Below are 19,708 nucleotides of genomic sequence, written 5' to 3' on the forward strand. Positions count from 1 at the left end.
TGAACGCTAAGTTAATGGTGTGCAATTTATCCAAATGTTTATCCTGCGACGCTGGATATATGAGAAGTACGTCACACCGAATATAAACATTCACGTACGTCATTCTTGCTCACTAGAACACTCTTTCACTCAGATATGTATGAGCACTGAGCCCCACAACCCCGAGGGCTTGACCTCTTCTTCTTAAAGTTATCGCGAAACTGAAGCCTCAGCTAATTAACTCGACCTCTTCGACTCCAGTGTTCACGTTAATCCCTTCAGTGTCATTATGTGAGCCTACTGACTGACGGTTTGGGGTACTTAAAAACGCTTTAAACCTTAAAACAACTTTTTGTTTAGGTTGACTTTAGTTTTGACGCAATTTATACAGTACCGTATTATTATATTCAGTTATATTAGTATATCTTATAACATTTCTCATGTCTGGCAGTTAATTATAATTGTGTTTTTGCGTACGAAATACAGTACACACATGCGTGTGTTAATGAAAATGTGTTTATATAATGTGTATTTACATGTTATGTAAATGTGTTTTATGTAAATAAATGTAACATGGGCTTGGAGATAGGTGTTACGGATGAATGGAATGATCCCCTTACACTGAGCCTGGAGGGTTACCATAATTCAGCCACCCCCATAATGACTACCAGTCTGGGAGAGACTTGGTGTAAGGATAATAAAATACACAATAAGTGTATAGATATGTACTCACAAACTGTATGCACACTAGTTATCTATGAGCACAATATGTTTAATTTGGCAAAAACAAACTCATAAAAAAGTGACAGCAATAGGTGAATTAGTCGAAGTGTCATGTGATATAACAACTCACAAAACATAATATGTGGATAAATCAGCTTATATATATCACCTGATAGACATAATACCAACATATACAATGCACGTGTAGGTCTAAGTAAATGTTCGCTAATCAATAAAGGATTCTGTTTATGAATGAAAAACAATACATACATGACTTACAAGCGATTATTTTAGATTGTAATCTGTCTATATGACTAAATCGTAAACTCGTAAAGGAACTAAATCGTAAATTATACTAGGAACTGGAGACATTGGCTTTGTTTACTCCCTGCGTTCGAAGTACAGCGCTTAATGCTCCTCTCATGTTCTGTAAACACTTGCGATTATCAACAGACCCCAACAACACCTAGCCAAACCTATTCTAGGCCTAACTTCACTTAATCTAGTTTATCCTAGGCCTCACTATACACAAATAAAAACAAAAAAATTAGCACACAGTACGGAAAAGCTTTAAAACGTGTATTGGGGATGGCCACAGCTCGAAGAAAAGTCAATAAAGTGTATTTTAATCAGCGAACACATGGGCCAGTGTTTTGACAATTGGTTACTTTACTATATGCAAACTATTCTCAAGCCATGTGCCATCAAGCTGCGGCCTTCCAGCATTTTGTTGGTCTGCAATAAAAATAGAGCTAATTTATCGCATTTAAATTAATATCGTTAATGGTTTTGTGAATAGTTAGGTCATGATTAAGTCCCGTTGGCGATTATTTGCATTAAAAGTACTCGGATAAAGCATTTAGAGAGAAAAGTATTTGTCTAATATACATAATAAAAATGTTGTTGATTTAAGGGCGATATAGGAAGACATTGAAATGAAGCACTTTTCCAAAAAAGTGAATATAATCAGTTATATCTTGTGTAAAGTGCGGTTCGGAAACATGGTAAACGGCTGCTAGATTGAAGAGCTTATGGTCAGTATTTCGAGGGCGGGATGGTTATGAAACCCGTCCTCACGCTATGTTCATTCCATCCAGCATCCGACCCCAAAGACGCATTCATAAATTTTTAACATGCTGTTCATCCAAAATTTAGAATTTTCCTAGATACATAATCATATTATTAAATATTTGCATATTGTACCAATTAAGTCATAAGTTAGATTAGGCGTTTAGGTTCTGTTGGCAATTATTTGTATTTGTAGTACGTGGGTGAAGCATTTACAGCGTTGTGATTCGAACAGGGGGCGTTTGTGAAGCACTGTTTTAAAACTGTTCGAACGTTATCAGTTGTAAGTCGTGTGAAAAGCGCTTTAATTCATTAACACGGGGTTTGGCGGCTGCATGGAATGAATACTGGCCTTTGTTGATGAGGACGGGCTGCTTGCTCTTGGGCTTTGCCCTAATTATAATTGTTTCGAGTCAGGAGCTAAATTAAAAGTATTTTTCAATAAGGGTTTCACCTGAGCAGAAAAAAGCCTCTTATAAAGTATTTTTAAACAAAAATATATCTGCATTCTTAGTTTATTAAGTCTTCCATGTCACCTTGGCTGCAGGACAACCGTCCAGTCATCCTGGCTGCAGGACAACCGTCCAGTCATCCTGGCTGCAGGACAACCGTCCAGTCATCCTGGCTGCAGGACAACTGTCCAGTCATCCTGGCTGCAGGACAACTGTCCAGTCATCCTGGCTGCAGGACAACCGTCCAGTCATCCTGGCTGCAGGACAACCGTCCAGTCATCCTGGCTGCAGGACAACCGTTCAGTCACCCAGAGTACAGGACTTTGATCGCTCCTCGTTCAAGTCCATTTTTGCCATCATATTTTGTATTACCCAGTTTGGCACCTAACCCACAAATCTGAAAACGAACAGACAACGTTTCGGTCCGTCCAGGACGCACCGAAACATCGTCAGTTTTTCTTTTTCAGATGTGTGGGATGGGTGTCAACTCTTCAGCCACGTTAATGTAACTCATCCTCTTCATGTCCCTTTTGGAACTCATCCTCATTATGTCCCTTATGGTCTGATTTACACGAACATACACCTGGAGGACCTGGAGGACCAGGAGGACCTGCAGCACCAGTTGATCCTTTATGTCCTGGAGGTCCATGGTGTCCTGCATCTCCTTTAACTCCTTCTCCCGGAGGACCAATATCTCCCTTTGGTCCTGGATGTCCATTAGTTCCGTGTGATCCTTGAGGTCCAGGAGGTCCAGGAGGTCCTCGTTGTCCTGGATGTCCATGAGCACCCTTTGGTCCTGGAGGCCCTTCACCTCCTGGTGGTCCTGGTGGACCATCAGCTCCCGTTGATCCTCTAGACCCATTACATCCTTTTGGTCCTGGAGGACCATCAAGTCCATTTGTTCCTGGAAATCCATCAGATCCCCTTGGTCCAGGACGTCCATCGCTTCCCTTTGGTCCCTGAGATCCATTAGCTCCCTTTTCTCCTGGAGGTCCTGCATGTCCCTTTGGTCCAGGAGGACCATCAGATCCCTTTGGTCCTGGAGGCCCATCGCCTCCATCTGAACCTGGATGTCCATGAGGTCCTTTTGGTCCTGGAGGTCCAGGATCTCCTTTTGTTCCTGGAGAACCATCTGTTCCCTTTGGTCCTGGAGGTCCAGTGTTTCCCTTTGATCCTGAAGGTCCAGTATCCCCCTGTGGTCCTGTACGTCCTTCATCTCCCTTTGGGCCATGATGTCCAATATCTCCTTTTGGTCCTGGAGATCCAGGATGTCCTGGAGGACCTGGAAGTCCATCATCTCCTTTTGGTCCTGGGGGGCCATCCTCTCCCTGTGATCCTGGAGTTCCAGGATCTCCTTTTGGCCCTGGATGCCCATCCTTTCCATGTGCTCCTGGCGACCCAGGCTCTCCCTTTGTTCCAGGATTTCCATTAGCTCCATTTTTACCTGGATGTCCATCAGCTCCCTTTGGTCCAGGAGGGCCAGCCTCTCCCTCTGATCCTGCAGTTCCAGGATCTCCCTTTGGCCCTGGATGCCCATTCCTTCCATGTGATCCTGGCGATCCAGTATCTCCTTTTTCTCCTGGACTTCCATCATCTCCCTTTGCTCCCTTACTTCCATGAGGTCCAGGTAGTCCGGTATTTCCATGAGCTCCTGGTGGTCCTGGAAGTCCATGATCTCCCTTTGGTCCTGGAAGTCCATGAGCGCCATGTGGTCCTGGAGATCCATCATCTCCCTTTGGTCCTGGAGATCCATCATCTCCCTTTGGTCCCGGATATCCATGATTTCCTTTTGGTCCTGGAGATCCATGATCTCCCTTTGGTCCTGGAGGCCCATCAGCTCCGTGTGGTCCTCGAGCTCCTGTATCTCCCTTTGGTCCTGGGGTTCCATCAGCTCCATTTTCTCCTGGAGATCCGTCAGCTCCCTTTGGTCCTGTAGATCCATCGGCTCCCTTTGATCCTGGAGGTCCATGATGTCCTGGTGGTCCTGGAGGCCCAACATCTCCTTTTGATCCTTGAGGTCCAGCATCTCCTTTTCCTCCTGGAAATCCATCAGCGCCGCGTGGTCCTCGATGTCCATCCCGTCCCTCTGGTCCTGGAGGCCCAGGATCTCCCTGTGGCCCTGGAGCTCCCTCATCCCCTTTTGAACCTGGAGGTCCATGAACTCCTTGTATTCCATGAGGACCTATGTCTCCCTTTGGTCCGGGAGATCCATGATCTCCCTTTGGTCCTGGAGGTCCATGATCCCCCTTTGGTCCTGGAGAGCCATCACTTCCTTTTGGTCCTGGAAGTCCATCAATTCCATCTAATCCTTGATCTCCAGTATCTCCCTTTTCTCCTGGAGATCCTTTATCTCCCTTTTCTCCTGGATGTCCAGGATCTCCATTTTTCCCTGGAAGTCCATTAGTTCCATTTCTTCCCGGAGTTCCAGCATCTCCCTTTGGTCCTGGAGATCCATCAGATCCCTTTGGCCCTGGAGGTCCATGATGTCCTTTTGGTCCTGGAATTCCATCATTTCCCTTTTCACCCTGGGATCCATCCTCTCCCGTGTCTCCTTTTGGTCCAATATCACCTTTTGGTCCCGAAGATCCTGAATCTCCCTTTTTTCCTGGAGTTCCAGGGTCTCCCTTTGCTCCCGGATGTCCATCTTCTCCATCTGCTCCTTTAGATCCAGAATCTCCTTTTGTTCCTGGAGATCCAGCATCTCCTTTTCCTCCTGGAAGTCCAGTATCTCCCTTTGGTCCTGGATTTCCATTATCTCCCTTTTTACCAGGATGTCCCGCATCTCCCTTCGTTCCTGGAGATCCAGCATCTCCCTTTGGTCCTGGAGATCCATCACGTCCTTCTGATCCTTTAGGCCCAATGTCTCCCTTATGTCCTGGAGATCCATCTGCTCCCTTTGGCCCTTCAGGTCCATCAGCTCCATCTGATCCTGGAGTACCATCAGCTCCCCTTGGTCCCGGAGGTCCCCTAAGCCCATGAGGTCCTGGAGGTCCAACTTCTCCATTTTTTCCTGGAGTTCCAGTATCTCCCTTTGGTCCTATCGATCCAGAATTTCCCTTTGGTCCACTAGATCCAGCATCTCCTTTTGGTCCTGGAGCTCCAGTATCTCCCTTTGCTCCTGGAGATCCATCAACTCCATTTAATCCTGGAGGTCCATCATCTCCCTCTCTTCCGTGAGGTCCAACAGCTCCTTTTGGTCCTGGATCCCCTTTAGGCCCGTGATGTCCAGGGGGTCCTGCTGGACCTGGAGGTCCATGAGAGCCTGGGAGTCCTTGGTCTCCTTTATCACCAGTAGAACCTTTTACCCCATCATCACCCTTAACGCCCCTTGCACCAGGAAGACCTGGATGACCTGGATGTCCATTGATGCCACCTTTACACGATGCACCGTCTTTACCTGGAGGGCCGGTTGCGCCTTTAGCGCCATCCTTACCGGGAGGACCAGTCATGCCTTTGGGCCCTTCGATGCCTGGATCACCTTTATGACCAGGAGTTCCGTCTTTACCGGGATTGCCTGGTTCACCTGGTTCACCAGGCACTCCCTTAGGTCCTGAGAAACCTGGAAGACCTGGAGGTCCTGGAGGGCAGTTTACAGTGCAGGCATGTGAGTCCCCGTCACCATTGTCTGTACTTGAACTTTTACCTGTAAATATGTGAAAAAATATGATAAGTAAATTTGGCGTCATTAGGGTACAGTTCCCGATAGATTTTAAATGCATTATGTTATAAATTACATTGTAATGTGTCAGTTCATGGTTCTTTTTAGGTGTGGTAGTGCATGTTGCAAGACCTGACATCAATATGCCGGTGGGCTGCGTCCATGCCAATGACGTGAGTCGTGTCACCAGTGGTTGAATGCTCTCTATACTGTTGTCATTACGCACTGAAAATCATCATTTTGTGAATGCAACATCGTATTCATCAGTCATGTTAAGAGCCTTAAACCGCCAGAACATTGATGCTACTTGGGCATCACAAAATAATGAAACAAGCTGCACTTGTCGAAGATCTGAGTAGAATCAATTTTTGGTCCTTTCACGGACCATCATCAACGTGACCTGCCAGCACCCGTTCCCAGGTTTATTTTTTTGGTTAAGGTATGAATTACAATGTCTTCGCCTATAGGGCACCCGAGATCCCCAATTGTGAGTGAAGAGCGAAGCAAATTGAGCTACAAGACTCTTCAAAGGATCAAGTTCCGTGTGTTCCTCGTTGCTTCAAGAGCTGTTCCGTATGCAGGAAATACATCAGATCACTGTTAGCCTTCTCTGGTGCCTTTCCTTATGTTGTCTTATGTGACCGACGTCTCTTTCATGTCCGGACACTAGCAGCCCATTTGGATGTCTTGGGGCACTGAATGCATTAGTCAAATGTGTACTTAATTCAACCACAGACACATGCGAACATGTTTCTAAAGTACTGTGCAACTTAACAATTGTTGTGATACTCTATATTTCTGCTCATAAAACTTACTAATTCTTTTGTTAACAAAAATACATGTTTCGATCTAAACAAAGTTATCGAAGTTGACCAGACCACACACTAGAAGTTGAAGGGACGACGACGTTTCGGTCCGTCCTGGACCATTTATCGAAGTTATAAGTTATAAGAAAAAGTTATCGAAGTTATAAAGCGATATTGATAACCTTTATATATAATTAAATATTCTACACATACATAGTTATCAGAATACTCACAGCATTTTTGTCCTTTTGAGCACCCAGGGGCTCTGATCCTGTCGCAGTCTGTGCTCCTGGAGGCACACCAGCCGCCCATCTCCTCGCAGGTGTACTGATCTCCTCCTCCCCGGCCTCTCTCTGGACGGGCGTCTCCACCCGCGCCCTTCCCTGCGCCTCTCTTTGCTTTCCGTTCAGGCTTGTTCGCCTTAAGTGATTCTTCCTTAACCCTCTTGTTCTTATCTCTCCTGCGTTGCTTCGTCTTCCTTCCTGTTCTTTTTCTTAGGGCTCTGAATTTCTTCAATTTTTCGTTTTCTGAAGAAATAAATAATGGTGAAAAGAAAGTACTTAAGCAGTTGGCCTCCAAAAAACAATCGAGAGGACGGTCTAGAGATCGTCCTCTCGATTTGTCAGCTCACAGAAATTATGTCCTATATTGCCCAAATTTAACCTAACCGAGGACCCAAGAATATAAAACTTAACAGCGAATCGCTATAATTTATAATATATCATTTTTTGACGTTGGTGATTTATATGCCAAAATATGATGTACTATAGGACAGGTTGGTATTTCCGTAACAATTCATTTGTGAAATCGCCTTATCAGCTGTCGGTCTACTATTGCAACTACTGCCGACCTGCATGTCTTTCTATCACATAATCTTTTAAAATTGTGGATAGAGATGGTTTCATCTACCTCGTCAGGTTCACTCAAGTTCCAATTACTCTTTATGTTGAAGGAAGATGTCATGTATAGCCTCTCTAAAGTCGGTCAGTCTTCCACCTGCATCTGTATCCTCTCACTCTATTACCATTCCTTGTAAACATTTACTTCTTTAACACTATTAATTTTCTTATATATATTTTATTTTTCAATTAAGTCTCATTTTTGGTTAGCTTTTCTATCATTATAAAGTCCTCTCCTCGTGCTGCACTCCATAAGACTTGTGGGACAAGCCTCGGTACAAGCCTTCCCACCTTTTGAAGGTTTATGTGCTTATTGAGTTGAGAACTCCATGCATGGGCTGCGCTCTAACTGTAACTAATTCTGGGACTGGTCTAACGTATGTGGTGTACAGTCATCTGAATGCCTTCTGATCTAGGTTCCTGATAAATGTTTGACTCTAACTGAACAGGATCTCTAATACCCCCAGTTTTCAGAAAATGCCAGTCTTCAGATATATTTTAAAGATAAACTCAGGACATTATGTTAAAACCTCACCTTGTGGTGGAGTGTTGATGCAGCAGACTTCATCTTGCTTCTGGCAGCCAACTTTTGACATCATAGCTTCACATTTTTTGGCGGGAACACATCTCCCGCCAGCCGCCTCACAGTCACTCTTGCCGCCCTGCACAGACAATTATTTACTAACAAAACTTTTGGTTTACTCATCAATCATGCTAAATTTTTATGGTTAGTGCAGACCAAAACTACAATTGTTTCACACAGGTGTATGTAAAAATGTAGATCCTTTTACATATGGGTCTAAATCGTTTTATGACCCAACCCACACATATGGCAACAAAGAAAAGTGACGATGTTTCAGTCTACCTCGTCAAATTTTCAGCTAATGTTATTGCGACATTCTGTGCATATAGATCAATAGCATTATTAGTAGGCCTTCTAGGTTATTTAATTTATATAAATTTGTCATTAAACATTCATTAAAAAGATGTTCAAATTGTCGAAGCTAATTATCGGGAGAAAGGCGCTAACTTAGCATGATATAAACACAAGGAAGGTATGTGAATACAGATAAGAAGCTGGAACATAAAGACGGAGTGAAGGAACGATAACCAACCAATTGCTTCATTGGGGATTGAACGCCCACCCTACAAGCGAAGCCAGCACTTTACTAACTTTGAAACAGCCTAAGGCAAGAATTAAGTTGTTCCAAGAAGATGTAGGGAAAGTCAAGAGATCTTTAATGGTGGACAGCAGTAATATAAGTTATCAGGCACAAATTCATCCTTGACATACGGCAGGAGAAAGTCTACATGGAAGGATCCAGTGAACATAAAACTAAGATTAGGATGTAAATATTACTGGCAATATGGTGCTGAAGTCTGTGAAAACTAAAAGGAATGTAAATAATGTAGTATACCGAACACTCACACGCTAGATCACTGTGTATTAGAGTGTACATTGATTGAACAACATGGAAATTAGGAAATTTGAGATGTACCACATCAAACTGAATGAATGTGTAATAATGGTAGGAAAGATAGTTTTTGCATGGAAGTAGTGATCTGTGCGTGCTTTCAAACCTAGTACTGATGATGTCCGTGAGAAGAGGACACATGCTGACTATTACTTCAAGAGTATATTTATTCTGATTTGCATGTTATCATAACGTTGAGAATGACAGTTTGAAAGACAATTCATAACGAAATCTGAAACATAATGGATGGCGGCAGATATACCTCTTTCCCTTATACTGCCCTTTTCCCTTCATCTTTCTCTTCTACAACCCTTTTCTATTTACATTTCCCTCCTTCTACCTGGATCATTTATCCTTCCCTTTTATCCCCCCCCTTCATCCTTTTCCTTTCATTTGATCACTTTCAAATGGGACATTAAATGAACCCCAAGCCACACATGCCTCGTATGGGCCAGTAGGCTTTCCTGAAGTTACTTGTTATGTAAATTGTCATCTATACTCCCGCGTTAATAAACATTCCATTCACTTAGGCTCTAGGAGACTCGAACCCTGGACCCCACTTGTGTGAGGCCGAAGCTCTATCGACAGAGCTATGGAGTAGTCTTAATAAGGAAAGTTTCCAGAAGCAGCATCCTTCTGCCAAAATTTCGAAAAGTCGAAAATTCCAGTTTTCGACTGGAATTCAAAAGACTCAAGTCCACGGCTTGCGTCTCCTAGAACCCAGGTGAACGGAATGACTTGTTATGTGTATATAACTCACCTGAGCATGTGTTGACAGGACCACCAACACCGCCAGCAGCAGCAGCTGCAGTAGCGCTCTGAGCACCGCTTCCATCTTCTTGGAACAGTACCGATGAGTGCCGCGCTCCGGTCATAATATTGCCTTCAGGATCACCCGCGGCGCATGCGCACCACAAAGCAGCAGGTGTTTGTTTAACATGAAACGCGAAGGTAATTGACCTATGTGCTGAAAGCAGATGTTCCGCCAAGCCGAAGTTACATATTATATATATATATATATATATATATATATATATATATATATATATATATATATATATATATATATATATATATATATATATATGTCGTACCTAGTAGCCAGAACTCACTTCTCAGCCTACTATTCAAGGCCCGATTTGCCTAATAAGCCAAGTTTTCCTGAATTAATATATTTACTATAATTTTTTTCTTATGAAATGATAAAGCAACCCTTTTCTCTATGTATGAGGTCAATTTTTTTTTATTGGAGTTAAAATTAACGTAGATATATGACCGAACCTAACCAACCCTACCTAACCTAACCTAACCTATATTTATAGGTAAGGTTAGGTTAGGTAGCCAAAAAAAGCTAGGTTAGGTTAGGTTAGGTAGGTTAGGTAGACGAAAAAACATTAATTCATGAAAACTTGGCTTATTAGGCAAATCGGGCCTTGAATAGTAGGCTGAGAAGTGCGTTCTGGCTATTAGGTACGACATATATATATATATATATATATATATATATGTCGTACCTAGTAGCCAGAACTCACTTCTCAGCCTACTATTCAAGGCCCGATTTGCCTAATAAGCCAAGTTTTCCTGAATTAATATATTTACTATAATTTTTTTCTTATGAAATGATAAAGCAACCCTTTTCTCTATGTATGAGGTCAATTTTTTTTTATTGGAGTTAAAATTAACGTAGATATATGACTGAACCTAACCAACCCTACCTAACCTAACCTAACCTATATTTATAGGTAAGGTTAGGTTAGGTAGCCAAAAAAAGCTAGGTTAGGTTAGGTTAGGTAGGTTAGGTAGACGAAAAAACATTAATTCATGAAAACTTGGCTTATTAGGCAAATCGGGCCTTGAATAGTAGGCTGAGAAGTGCGTTCTGGCTATTAGGTACGACATATATATATATATATATATATATATATATATATATATATATATATATATATGTTGTTGAATATGACCGAAAGGGTAAGATTAATAATTCTAACACGAATCTTCTCAATATTTCTTACGTTCTTCTTCACTGTCGAGGGTAATTGATAAATTAACTCTCCAAAATTCATTCTTTTATTTCTGGTCTGACGCCGGAACGCGTTTCGTAATGCTTATTACATTTTCAAAGACTTTGTTTACACATAAAATTCATCATACTTATACTCGTTTTGGGTGATGTATACCTCACCCAAAACGAGTATAAGTATGAATTTTTATATTAAAGAACTTCTTTCCAGAAGGAGTCAGTATCTGTTTTATTATTCCAATTAACTAAATGTATTTTTGCTAATTGGTATTCCTGCCTTAGCTATTGTTTCTTGTGAAGCACCTCATGACTTTACAGACTGAAGAGATGTCTTTGCTCGGCTGCAACATATTAGTTGCAGACAAGAGAGTTTTTCTAATCTTTTATACTTTCAGGCAGCAGCCTCTGCTTCAGCTGTTGAAACACACGTAAGAGAAAACTTTGACATCGATGTCTCAAACTATATTCTTCATTTGTTGAAAGTAAGTTTATTGGTTCTTAATCCTTCAACTTTTGTTTCAAAGCGGTAGCTTAGCTGAGGTATGGTTTGGGTTCAAATAGTCATTAATATTGCAAATGAGCAGGTCAACATTGCAGGTAGGAAGCACAATCTCCTTTCAAAAATCCAATTGATCTAACAGAAGGAGACCACTAAGCAAATTTATCAATTTGTTTTACTTAGATAATATGTTGACTCTTTGTACTTTTTTCATCGGAAAACATTTTTTTCATGGGAAAAGAAGAATTTCAGCTGTGTGCCACATTTCACTTTCTCTCGTTTTTTTTTAAAGTGGCCTTCAATTCTCTCCACTGTTCAATTATTCGACCCACAATTGGTTGAAAAGCAGCCGCCTTGTTCAACAGTTAGCCGGTCATTTTTAGTGAACTTCACTGACTCATTTAACTGTTTATATTCAACTTGTTTAACATCACGGAGTGGCATACACATCTTATCTAAGTGAGTGATGGAAGTTTTGCTTCTAATCTTGCGTCAACTCCATTGTTAATTCCATTCATAACGCTCGCATTATCTGTTCCTAATCCAACAAGGTTCTTCAAGTCCAACTTTCTATTCGGTAATAATAATTTCATTCCGACTAAAGTACTCTCAGCATCACATTTCTCAAGGACAACCAGTCCAAGACATGTTGACACAACTTTATACTGATTTTTACTATAGTAAACAATGGACACTCCTAATAACGTCTGAACTGAACTGTCAGTAGACTCCTCAAACAACAAACTGTACTGACTCTTGTATCATTAATCAACTCCTGCTCAAAATGGCTACACAAAACATTATGATATTACTGGTACAAATTCGGTAAACTCAATTAAAAACATGCAAGAGTCTACTAAAACCAACTAGATTTACATCTAACATCTGAATTGCATTTTCTGAAATCCAGACATAACTAAAATCATCTTGATGTAAAACATCCTGATAGCCAATATTGTCACCTTCCCGCCCCATGTTTTCCTCCACTCTATCACAATGAAAGAGAATCAAAGTCAGGCGTGGACATATATACCCAGAGATGTGTACCCTATTTATCTCTGAGGACGTTGGGAGGGGGGGGAGGGGGAGTGATCTTGGTCGGCCAAACCACTTATTGTCTTAAATTTGTGTGTATTGCGAGAACATCTAGAGCCAGTCACTTTATTTTATCGCACTAGGATGTGATACTATTGAATTTGAGCTATTTATATAGAGGTAATAGTTAAGCTGATGTGCGGATGTTGTCATGATAATGATTGTGATGAAGCCTAATGATGAGTGTTCAGTAAAACCAACAATGTCTGGCGCGACATGAGATAGTTTTTTTAGTTTATTTTCTTCAATAAACGTGAACACACATTTTCAATGGTAACCAGTATAAATATTTTCTTCTGTCCTCCATGGGCAGGGTTAAAGCTCTGTTAGACAGCATACAGCGTAGTGAGTTAATGAGTACTCAACCATAGAATGTGATTAATGCAAGTTTACAAAGGTGAAATACAACTGTAACTTGCATACAATGCACACATATATGCATATATACATACATATACATACACACACATATATTTACTTCTCTCTTACTTTGTCAGGGTAAAATAGCTGATATAGAAACTAGTGCTAACTAGGATTCGTACATTCTCACCTGTGCTACAAAGAGGGTTACAGCAGCTACATTCTACAATGAGTTACTGAGGGCGGGGGGGGGGGGGGGGGAAGAAGAGTATGGGGGAAGAAATGACCAAGGTGTTAAAAATTATTTTTACGAATCTTACAAGACCAGAAGGAAGGTTACTTATAAAACAAATAATGCCTCCATCACTCCTGGAACTTTGGTAAGGCTAATTGACTCAGGAGCAGACCAGTCAACTAATACCGAGTGTTAGAGAACTTTGATCTTTGAATACTTAATGGATGAATGGAATTCCTTTACATTTACTTCGTGAATTACAAGGGGAATATATTTATCCATAAAAATGCTCATACTCTCACAGGTTATGTCCAAAGCAATTCAGGCTCTAAGTCTCAGAATTAATTACGGGAAAATTTATAAAATACACAGGACATTAATTAACAGTAACTTTATTTAATGCAAATTAATTCAACCCTAAGCTAGTGACATCCTATCCTTAGAAGCATGATAATGGAATACAAATTGTTCAGAAAACTCAAACAAATACTTTCATCAGTGCTCCTGCACAGGACATGTGGCCTGCTTGATCACCCCCCCCCCCCCCCCTCTCTAATCCCTATGCACTCAGACCACACTGACGATCTTGTGCTCTCCATCCTTCAAGGTGGAGTCGTGGCTCCACCTCTCTCCTGGGTCTATACCCAATCAATTTGAACCAGGGGCAGAGTCTTCCCACAAGGTCAGGAGGCACTGACCCAGCTGAGGACTGTGAGGGGAACATGTGACCCACAGTCATACCCAGGTGGGTATGACTTATCTAGCTGCCTCCAGCAGTCAAGACGAAGGGAGAGGGGGAAACGGGAAGAAATAATAATAAGAAGGGGGGAAGAGGAAGGAGAGGCCTACTTGTTCAGCTGATCGTTACAACAGGAATCAGAGAGAGAGAAAGCGATTTGGGAGTGGATATAATTTCATCACTAACACCAGAGGTACACATTGGCTGGTTGACATCGGCAACATATGGCTGTTGGCAAACATTATAACATCGCTTAGAAACCTAAATCAGGACTCTCTCTATGCAATCTACACAGCTTTTGTTAGACCAATACTAAAATATGCAACATCGACTTGGAATCCATACCCTGTGAAGCATGGAAGCTAAAATTTTAAAAACGTATAGGTTTGCAACTAGATTAGTGCCAGAGCTCAAACGTTTAGGCTATGAGAATAGGCTGCAAAAACTGGACCTCGCAACCTTGGAGGATATATGTGCATTTGAAGAGAAGCATTGGAGTAGAACTCCTATACCACAGCCAGAATTCATGCGAGTAATGTGTGAAACCCTTACTTGGCTTCAGTGGAAGTCTACGGAGTCCCTTGAGGATTCAGTTGAATCCCAGGTTGCACTGTATTGCTTAACTGACCCACTCTATCCTTCCTCATTATAGGACGCTGGTTGGACTTTGTACCTGAGTCGATCGTTCCGCAGTTGTTCGCATGAGTTAAACAAATGTTGAAAAGGCGCCACTTTTGAAGAAATGGGCTCAGGAGAAAGTCACTGAACCCTTAGCCCCCCCCCCCTTCCCATGCCTAAGCCACTGACTGAACCCTTCAGAGTCCCGGATATCTTCAAGACTATTCTTTCCTTATCAGCAGAGCCTCTCCTCCACCTCTTCCTTCCCTTTCTTTCCTTGCTACAGTGTCAGTGTGGGAGTGTTAGCGTAGGATTGCCAGTGTGGGAGTATTAGCGTGGTATTGTCAGTGTGGGAGCTTAAATTTATTGCCCTATAACCACGTTAATTATTGTATCGCTATATTCATGAGACCCTCCCTACAAATGATAGGTTGTAAATGTTGGGCATTAAGGACAACAATGGGTGTGACCAATGTACTGAAATTGAAAAATAATATGCATATGTTTTATTTATGTAAACAGAAAGTTGTTCTTATAAACTGGGTTACAGACACTCTTTAAGCTTTATGCGGACCAAGCATTAGAGACGATTTAATAAGGGTTTTAATGTTTCATATTGACATAAAATGCAAGAAAGTTAAAAATACAATAATTATGCTACTTTGTGATTACATTTTTTGTGTGGATAGGCAAGCAGGAGGGTTCGTCAATCTGGCCTCTTATAAATTACGTCTGAATTTGGCCGTTTGCCCGTATGGGCGAAAATGAAGGTAATTTGAAAATGAACTATAATTGAAATTAAATTTTGATTTTTTTTCCAAAACAGCAAGTTAAAGATCCTCTGGTAGGTCAGGAGGGCAGTCCTAAGTTCTATTAGACCTTAGGTTTCAAAACGTCATGAAAACCTTTAATTAAAAGTTTCATCTCTTAACCTAACCGAGTAAGCCGGAGGACTCAAAGCAAAAAACGGAACAGTACATCACTTTCGTGAGCCGATTTCATTTCAAATTAAGTCCATTTTTGGCCATAGTGTGGGAGTGTCAACGTGGGAGTGTCAGCGTAGGAATGTCAGCGTAGGAGTGTCAGCGAGGGAGTGTCAGTGTGGGAGTGCCAGTTGATAGTGTTAGCGTGAGAGTGTTTGCGTGGAACTCCATTAGTGTGGGGGGTGTTGCGAGGATGTGCTTGTGCGTGGGAGCGGTAACGTGGGTGTGCTTGAGTGAGCGTGTGTTGAGCTGGCATATTAGACAGTGGCAGCTGAACATTGTCTTATCGGTATTGCGTGATAAAACAGACATGATAACTTTGCGAGAGGAACGACCTCCCGCACGAGACAGCCTGTCCACGTCCTCTCTCGCGGACGACAATCTTGTTATAACAAGCACGTAAGACTGTCTACTACTTGCATCGGGAGTGAAGAAATGGTGGACGGGTGGAGCTAGGCTTCTTGGGCGGGGTAGGTTGGTTTGGCTGGTCCGAGACTGGGTGTTGCGGTGGGGTGGCCGCGTGACTATGTGAAGCAAGGTATAGGCAGGAGACGGATTTATAATGCACTCACTGACGTATGCTTAAATTCTGTTTAGCATAAAATAGATAGTGAGAGCCCTGGTGCTCTGATAGAACATCTTTCACCTGTGGTGATATTAACCATTTTTTTGTTTAAAATATTTAAGTTTTTAATTCAAATCTAACCATATAAATATTCTGGTTGAGGATGTCGGTCAAAAATACTGAAATTATAATTTAACTTTGTAAACAATCAGCTCTGTTGTCCTTGCTTTAGCTCTATGCTCTCGATCTTAGGAGCGGCAGCTTCCCTCATAATTTTTTTATTAAAAAATCACAATTTTATCTTAGTCTTACATAAGGAATATTTATAATCAGTGGCAGCTTTTGGTAATGGAACGTCAACAGGATCAGGATGACGCAGCTGCCGAATACCCGAGGAGTCCACAGGGGCGTCCAGGGGTCCTCCCTCAGGGGGCCCTCCCTCGGGGGGTCCTTCCTCGGGGGTCCTCACTCGGGGTATTCTCTACGGGGTCCTTCCTCGGGTGTTGGCTTACTGTTTGATGTACCTCGTGTGGGAGAAGAGTTCAGGTTTAGAGCTTGAGTGGGAAGGTTCACCTGGTACGTATGGTATTGTGGAGCGTGTGTTATAGGAGGGGGGGAGGGGGGAGTAGTGAGCATGTGGAGGAAACAAGCCATTATTCATCCATCTGTCATCACCATTTACCGCCAGCCGGAACACCTGTATCGTCAGTAGTGAGACAAACGTTGACACATAGAGTAAGAGATTTAGTCATACTGCTGAGTGAGGAGGTACTAACTCATCCTTTCTATGAGTTGTTTGTGATCTTGCTTGTGGCTTACATTCAGGCGGCCAGTCAGGTCCCATATGTTGTTCTCGTGACTAACAGTGCGTCATCACTACGAGTGTCAAGACCTCTATGTTTAGCTTCGACTGCGGCGAGGAGTAGCGTGAGAGATCAAATAATTGACAACACATTTATTTATATGTGCATGTCCGTTGTCTGGGCGCCTAGACTAGGACATCTGTGTGTCTGTGTTGCATTCTGTAATTATCTACAAAACATCGAACAGTGGATTTCTTTCTCGGCTCACACTCGGGGATCCAGGGTTCGATTACCGGGCGGGAGAGGAATGATTGGGCACGTGTCCTTTCACGTAATGCCTCTGTTCACCTAGCAGTACATAGGTAAGCGGGAGTTAAGGAACTATTGAGGGGTTGCATCCTGGGGAGGGTCAGTAGTGCGGCCTTAACAGGACATCGATACAGGCCCAATATATATATATATATATATATATATATATATATATATATATATATATATATATATATATATTCTTCTGGGGTGTGAGTTTTCAGTTGCATATAGTCCTGGGGACCATTCAGGCTTGTTCGCATATATATATATATATATATATATATATATATATATATATATATATATATATATATATATATATATATATATATATATATATATATGTTATGTTTACATAACTGAGGAGACACATGTATCACCTGGAGCTGAGGTCAGCAAGTCCTAGCAGGTGTGGGCGTGTACGGGTCACACCTGACCCAGGTGGCTGTGTTGACCTTCCAAATGAATTACTTTCACGAATTTTTAGTGTTAGATAAAGCTAGGTTAACAAGAATCCAGGTAATTTTGGATTAGAATTTGTTAGAATCCCATGCGTTCGTGGTTAAATTTGGTAAACATGCTAATGGGTGGTTATTTCAAAGGTAATTTATATGATTGTTTACAATAGTTTCTGTGAATGTTGACGAATGAAATTACCGAGAAAATGTATTCAGTAGTGGTAGATAGGTAGATAAGTAGTGGTATATAAGACGACACTTACCTCAAGTGTTTCTTCGATGGTGGTGAAGGGGCGCGGTAGATTAACTGGAAGTGGCAGGAACATATTGACTCGACACCTGTGTGGAGATAATTTCTGATTATAAAAAATCGGTAATATATTTGAGTGTTTAATATGATATTACCATGTTGTTTGTGCATTGTTGGGCACCTTGAAAGAGAGGTTGCCGTCTTGCCTAAATATTGGGATCATTGGAACTGACACAATATCTCTCCAGGCCTGGTAATACACAACAAAAAGGCTCTATCACCATTAATACAAATACGAAACTGGTTACTCTGCAACCCTATGTAGCTTTTTTCATGACGGAAATTATTCAGTACTGGAACTCACAGGGCAGCTCAGTTCTCTATTTTGTTATTGGTGCTTCCAAAGCATTTAACAATGTTTAACATACCAGTGGTCACTCAAATTTTACCAGACATATGAACTAGATTGTCATAAAATACAACATAACTATACAACAAAGGCATAAATGCATTTATGCAATAGTGTAGGAGGTCTATATGACAGAATCAAAACAACTAATCAGTTCAGAAAGCAGAGAGACCACCCACTCTATATTTGAAATTATTAAGGCATTACAAATCCTGACGAAATCGACATATGTTATATGAGACGTGAGTTCACAATGACTGTGATCCAGACAAGCATCGCACATATTTCTACAACTTCGTGGTGTAATTAGTTTGTCAGTTATTTTTTACAAATGTAATGCATTTTATTGATTTGCTGCATTTAATTAAGTCATGTGACGTCTCAGATCTATTATAATGTATCGCTTATTGTTGGTAAATTGTAAACAAAAATGTTTTTTTTATATTTTGTCTACTTTACCGGTTTTTATTGTACAGTTTATAATTTTTAGTCTGATATTTTTACTGCTACTGGTGGCCACCGTCTCTCTAGTGTAGAAGTCATGCTATCAGGTAACTTTGGGTAATATGTATGTCTATACCTATAAGAAAAATGCCTGTTTGTTCAAAGTTGGAGGCCAGACGCTTGGGGATAGTCTCACTCAAATTTGCAAGGGAAATGGTCTTGGGTATGGGACAGACATAGGTTATTCGTGGCAGGCCAAGTTAAATGCTTTAAGAACTATTAGCGATTATATATACTCCATAGACGATTTTCATAGTCATATGTGAAATATATGGTGCCATCAACATGGCCTTTCAATCATCATAATATTTTCGTACGTAGTATACACCTGTACAGCTGAAATATTGTTATTCAATAGAGGCCGCAGCCAAAAAAAAATTGTTTTACAATGTCTGTAATCTGTAATTTGTTTTAATTCTTTTGAGTTTGTAAATATTTTGTAAATTACTTTTTTTTTACAATTGCAATTTCGAATTAATATTTGCTGTCTATGTTGAATATTTTGTCAAATCCTTTGTTTGATCAAGTCCGGTAAGCGGAGATTTTGCGTTTTATTTTTGTGCATAATTAGTATCATTATCTTCTTTCTTATTTTAAGCAACCCTACTCATTATGTTTTTTTGTTTTGTGGGTTTAATTTTAATTTATGGCTTTCCTGTGTTTCAGATCTTATGATGAAAGCGAAACGTTTTGTGGATTTTAATTGAGAGTAACGATGATATTTGTCCCATCAATCATTTTCCCTTTTTATCATGAAGTTAAGATTCCAGAAGAGAATCTCCATTTTGAACATGA

The 19,708-nt window shown here is 41.2% G+C and overlaps 1 protein-coding gene across 2 annotated transcripts; it reads right to left on the reverse strand.

Annotated features, from left to right (window-relative positions):
* Positions 1-689: 689 nt before the first annotated feature.
* LOC123745993 (collagen alpha-1(I) chain) lies at positions 690-18,086 on the reverse strand. 2 transcript variants are annotated; one of them, XM_069314206.1, is made up of 4 exons: positions 18,014-18,086; positions 8,121-8,247; positions 6,920-7,213; positions 690-5,865 (listed from the first exon to the last, which is right to left on the reverse strand). In XM_069314206.1, exons 1-4 carry the CDS (start codon positions 18,074-18,076, stop codon positions 2,723-2,725), a joined length of 3,627 nt encoding a protein of 1,208 aa, XP_069170307.1. In that variant the 5' UTR covers positions 18,077-18,086; the 3' UTR covers positions 690-2,722. The 2 variants fall into 2 exon arrangements, with proteins under 2 accessions (XP_069170307.1, XP_069170305.1); XM_069314204.1 differs by lacking the exon at positions 18,014-18,086 and adding an exon at positions 9,821-9,979.
* Between the last annotated feature and the right edge of the window lie 1,622 nt (positions 18,087-19,708).

Source organism: Procambarus clarkii, chromosome 78, assembly GCF_040958095.1.
Source record: "Procambarus clarkii isolate CNS0578487 chromosome 78, FALCON_Pclarkii_2.0, whole genome shotgun sequence".
Classification (NCBI taxonomy): domain Eukaryota; kingdom Metazoa; phylum Arthropoda; class Malacostraca; order Decapoda; family Cambaridae; genus Procambarus; species Procambarus clarkii.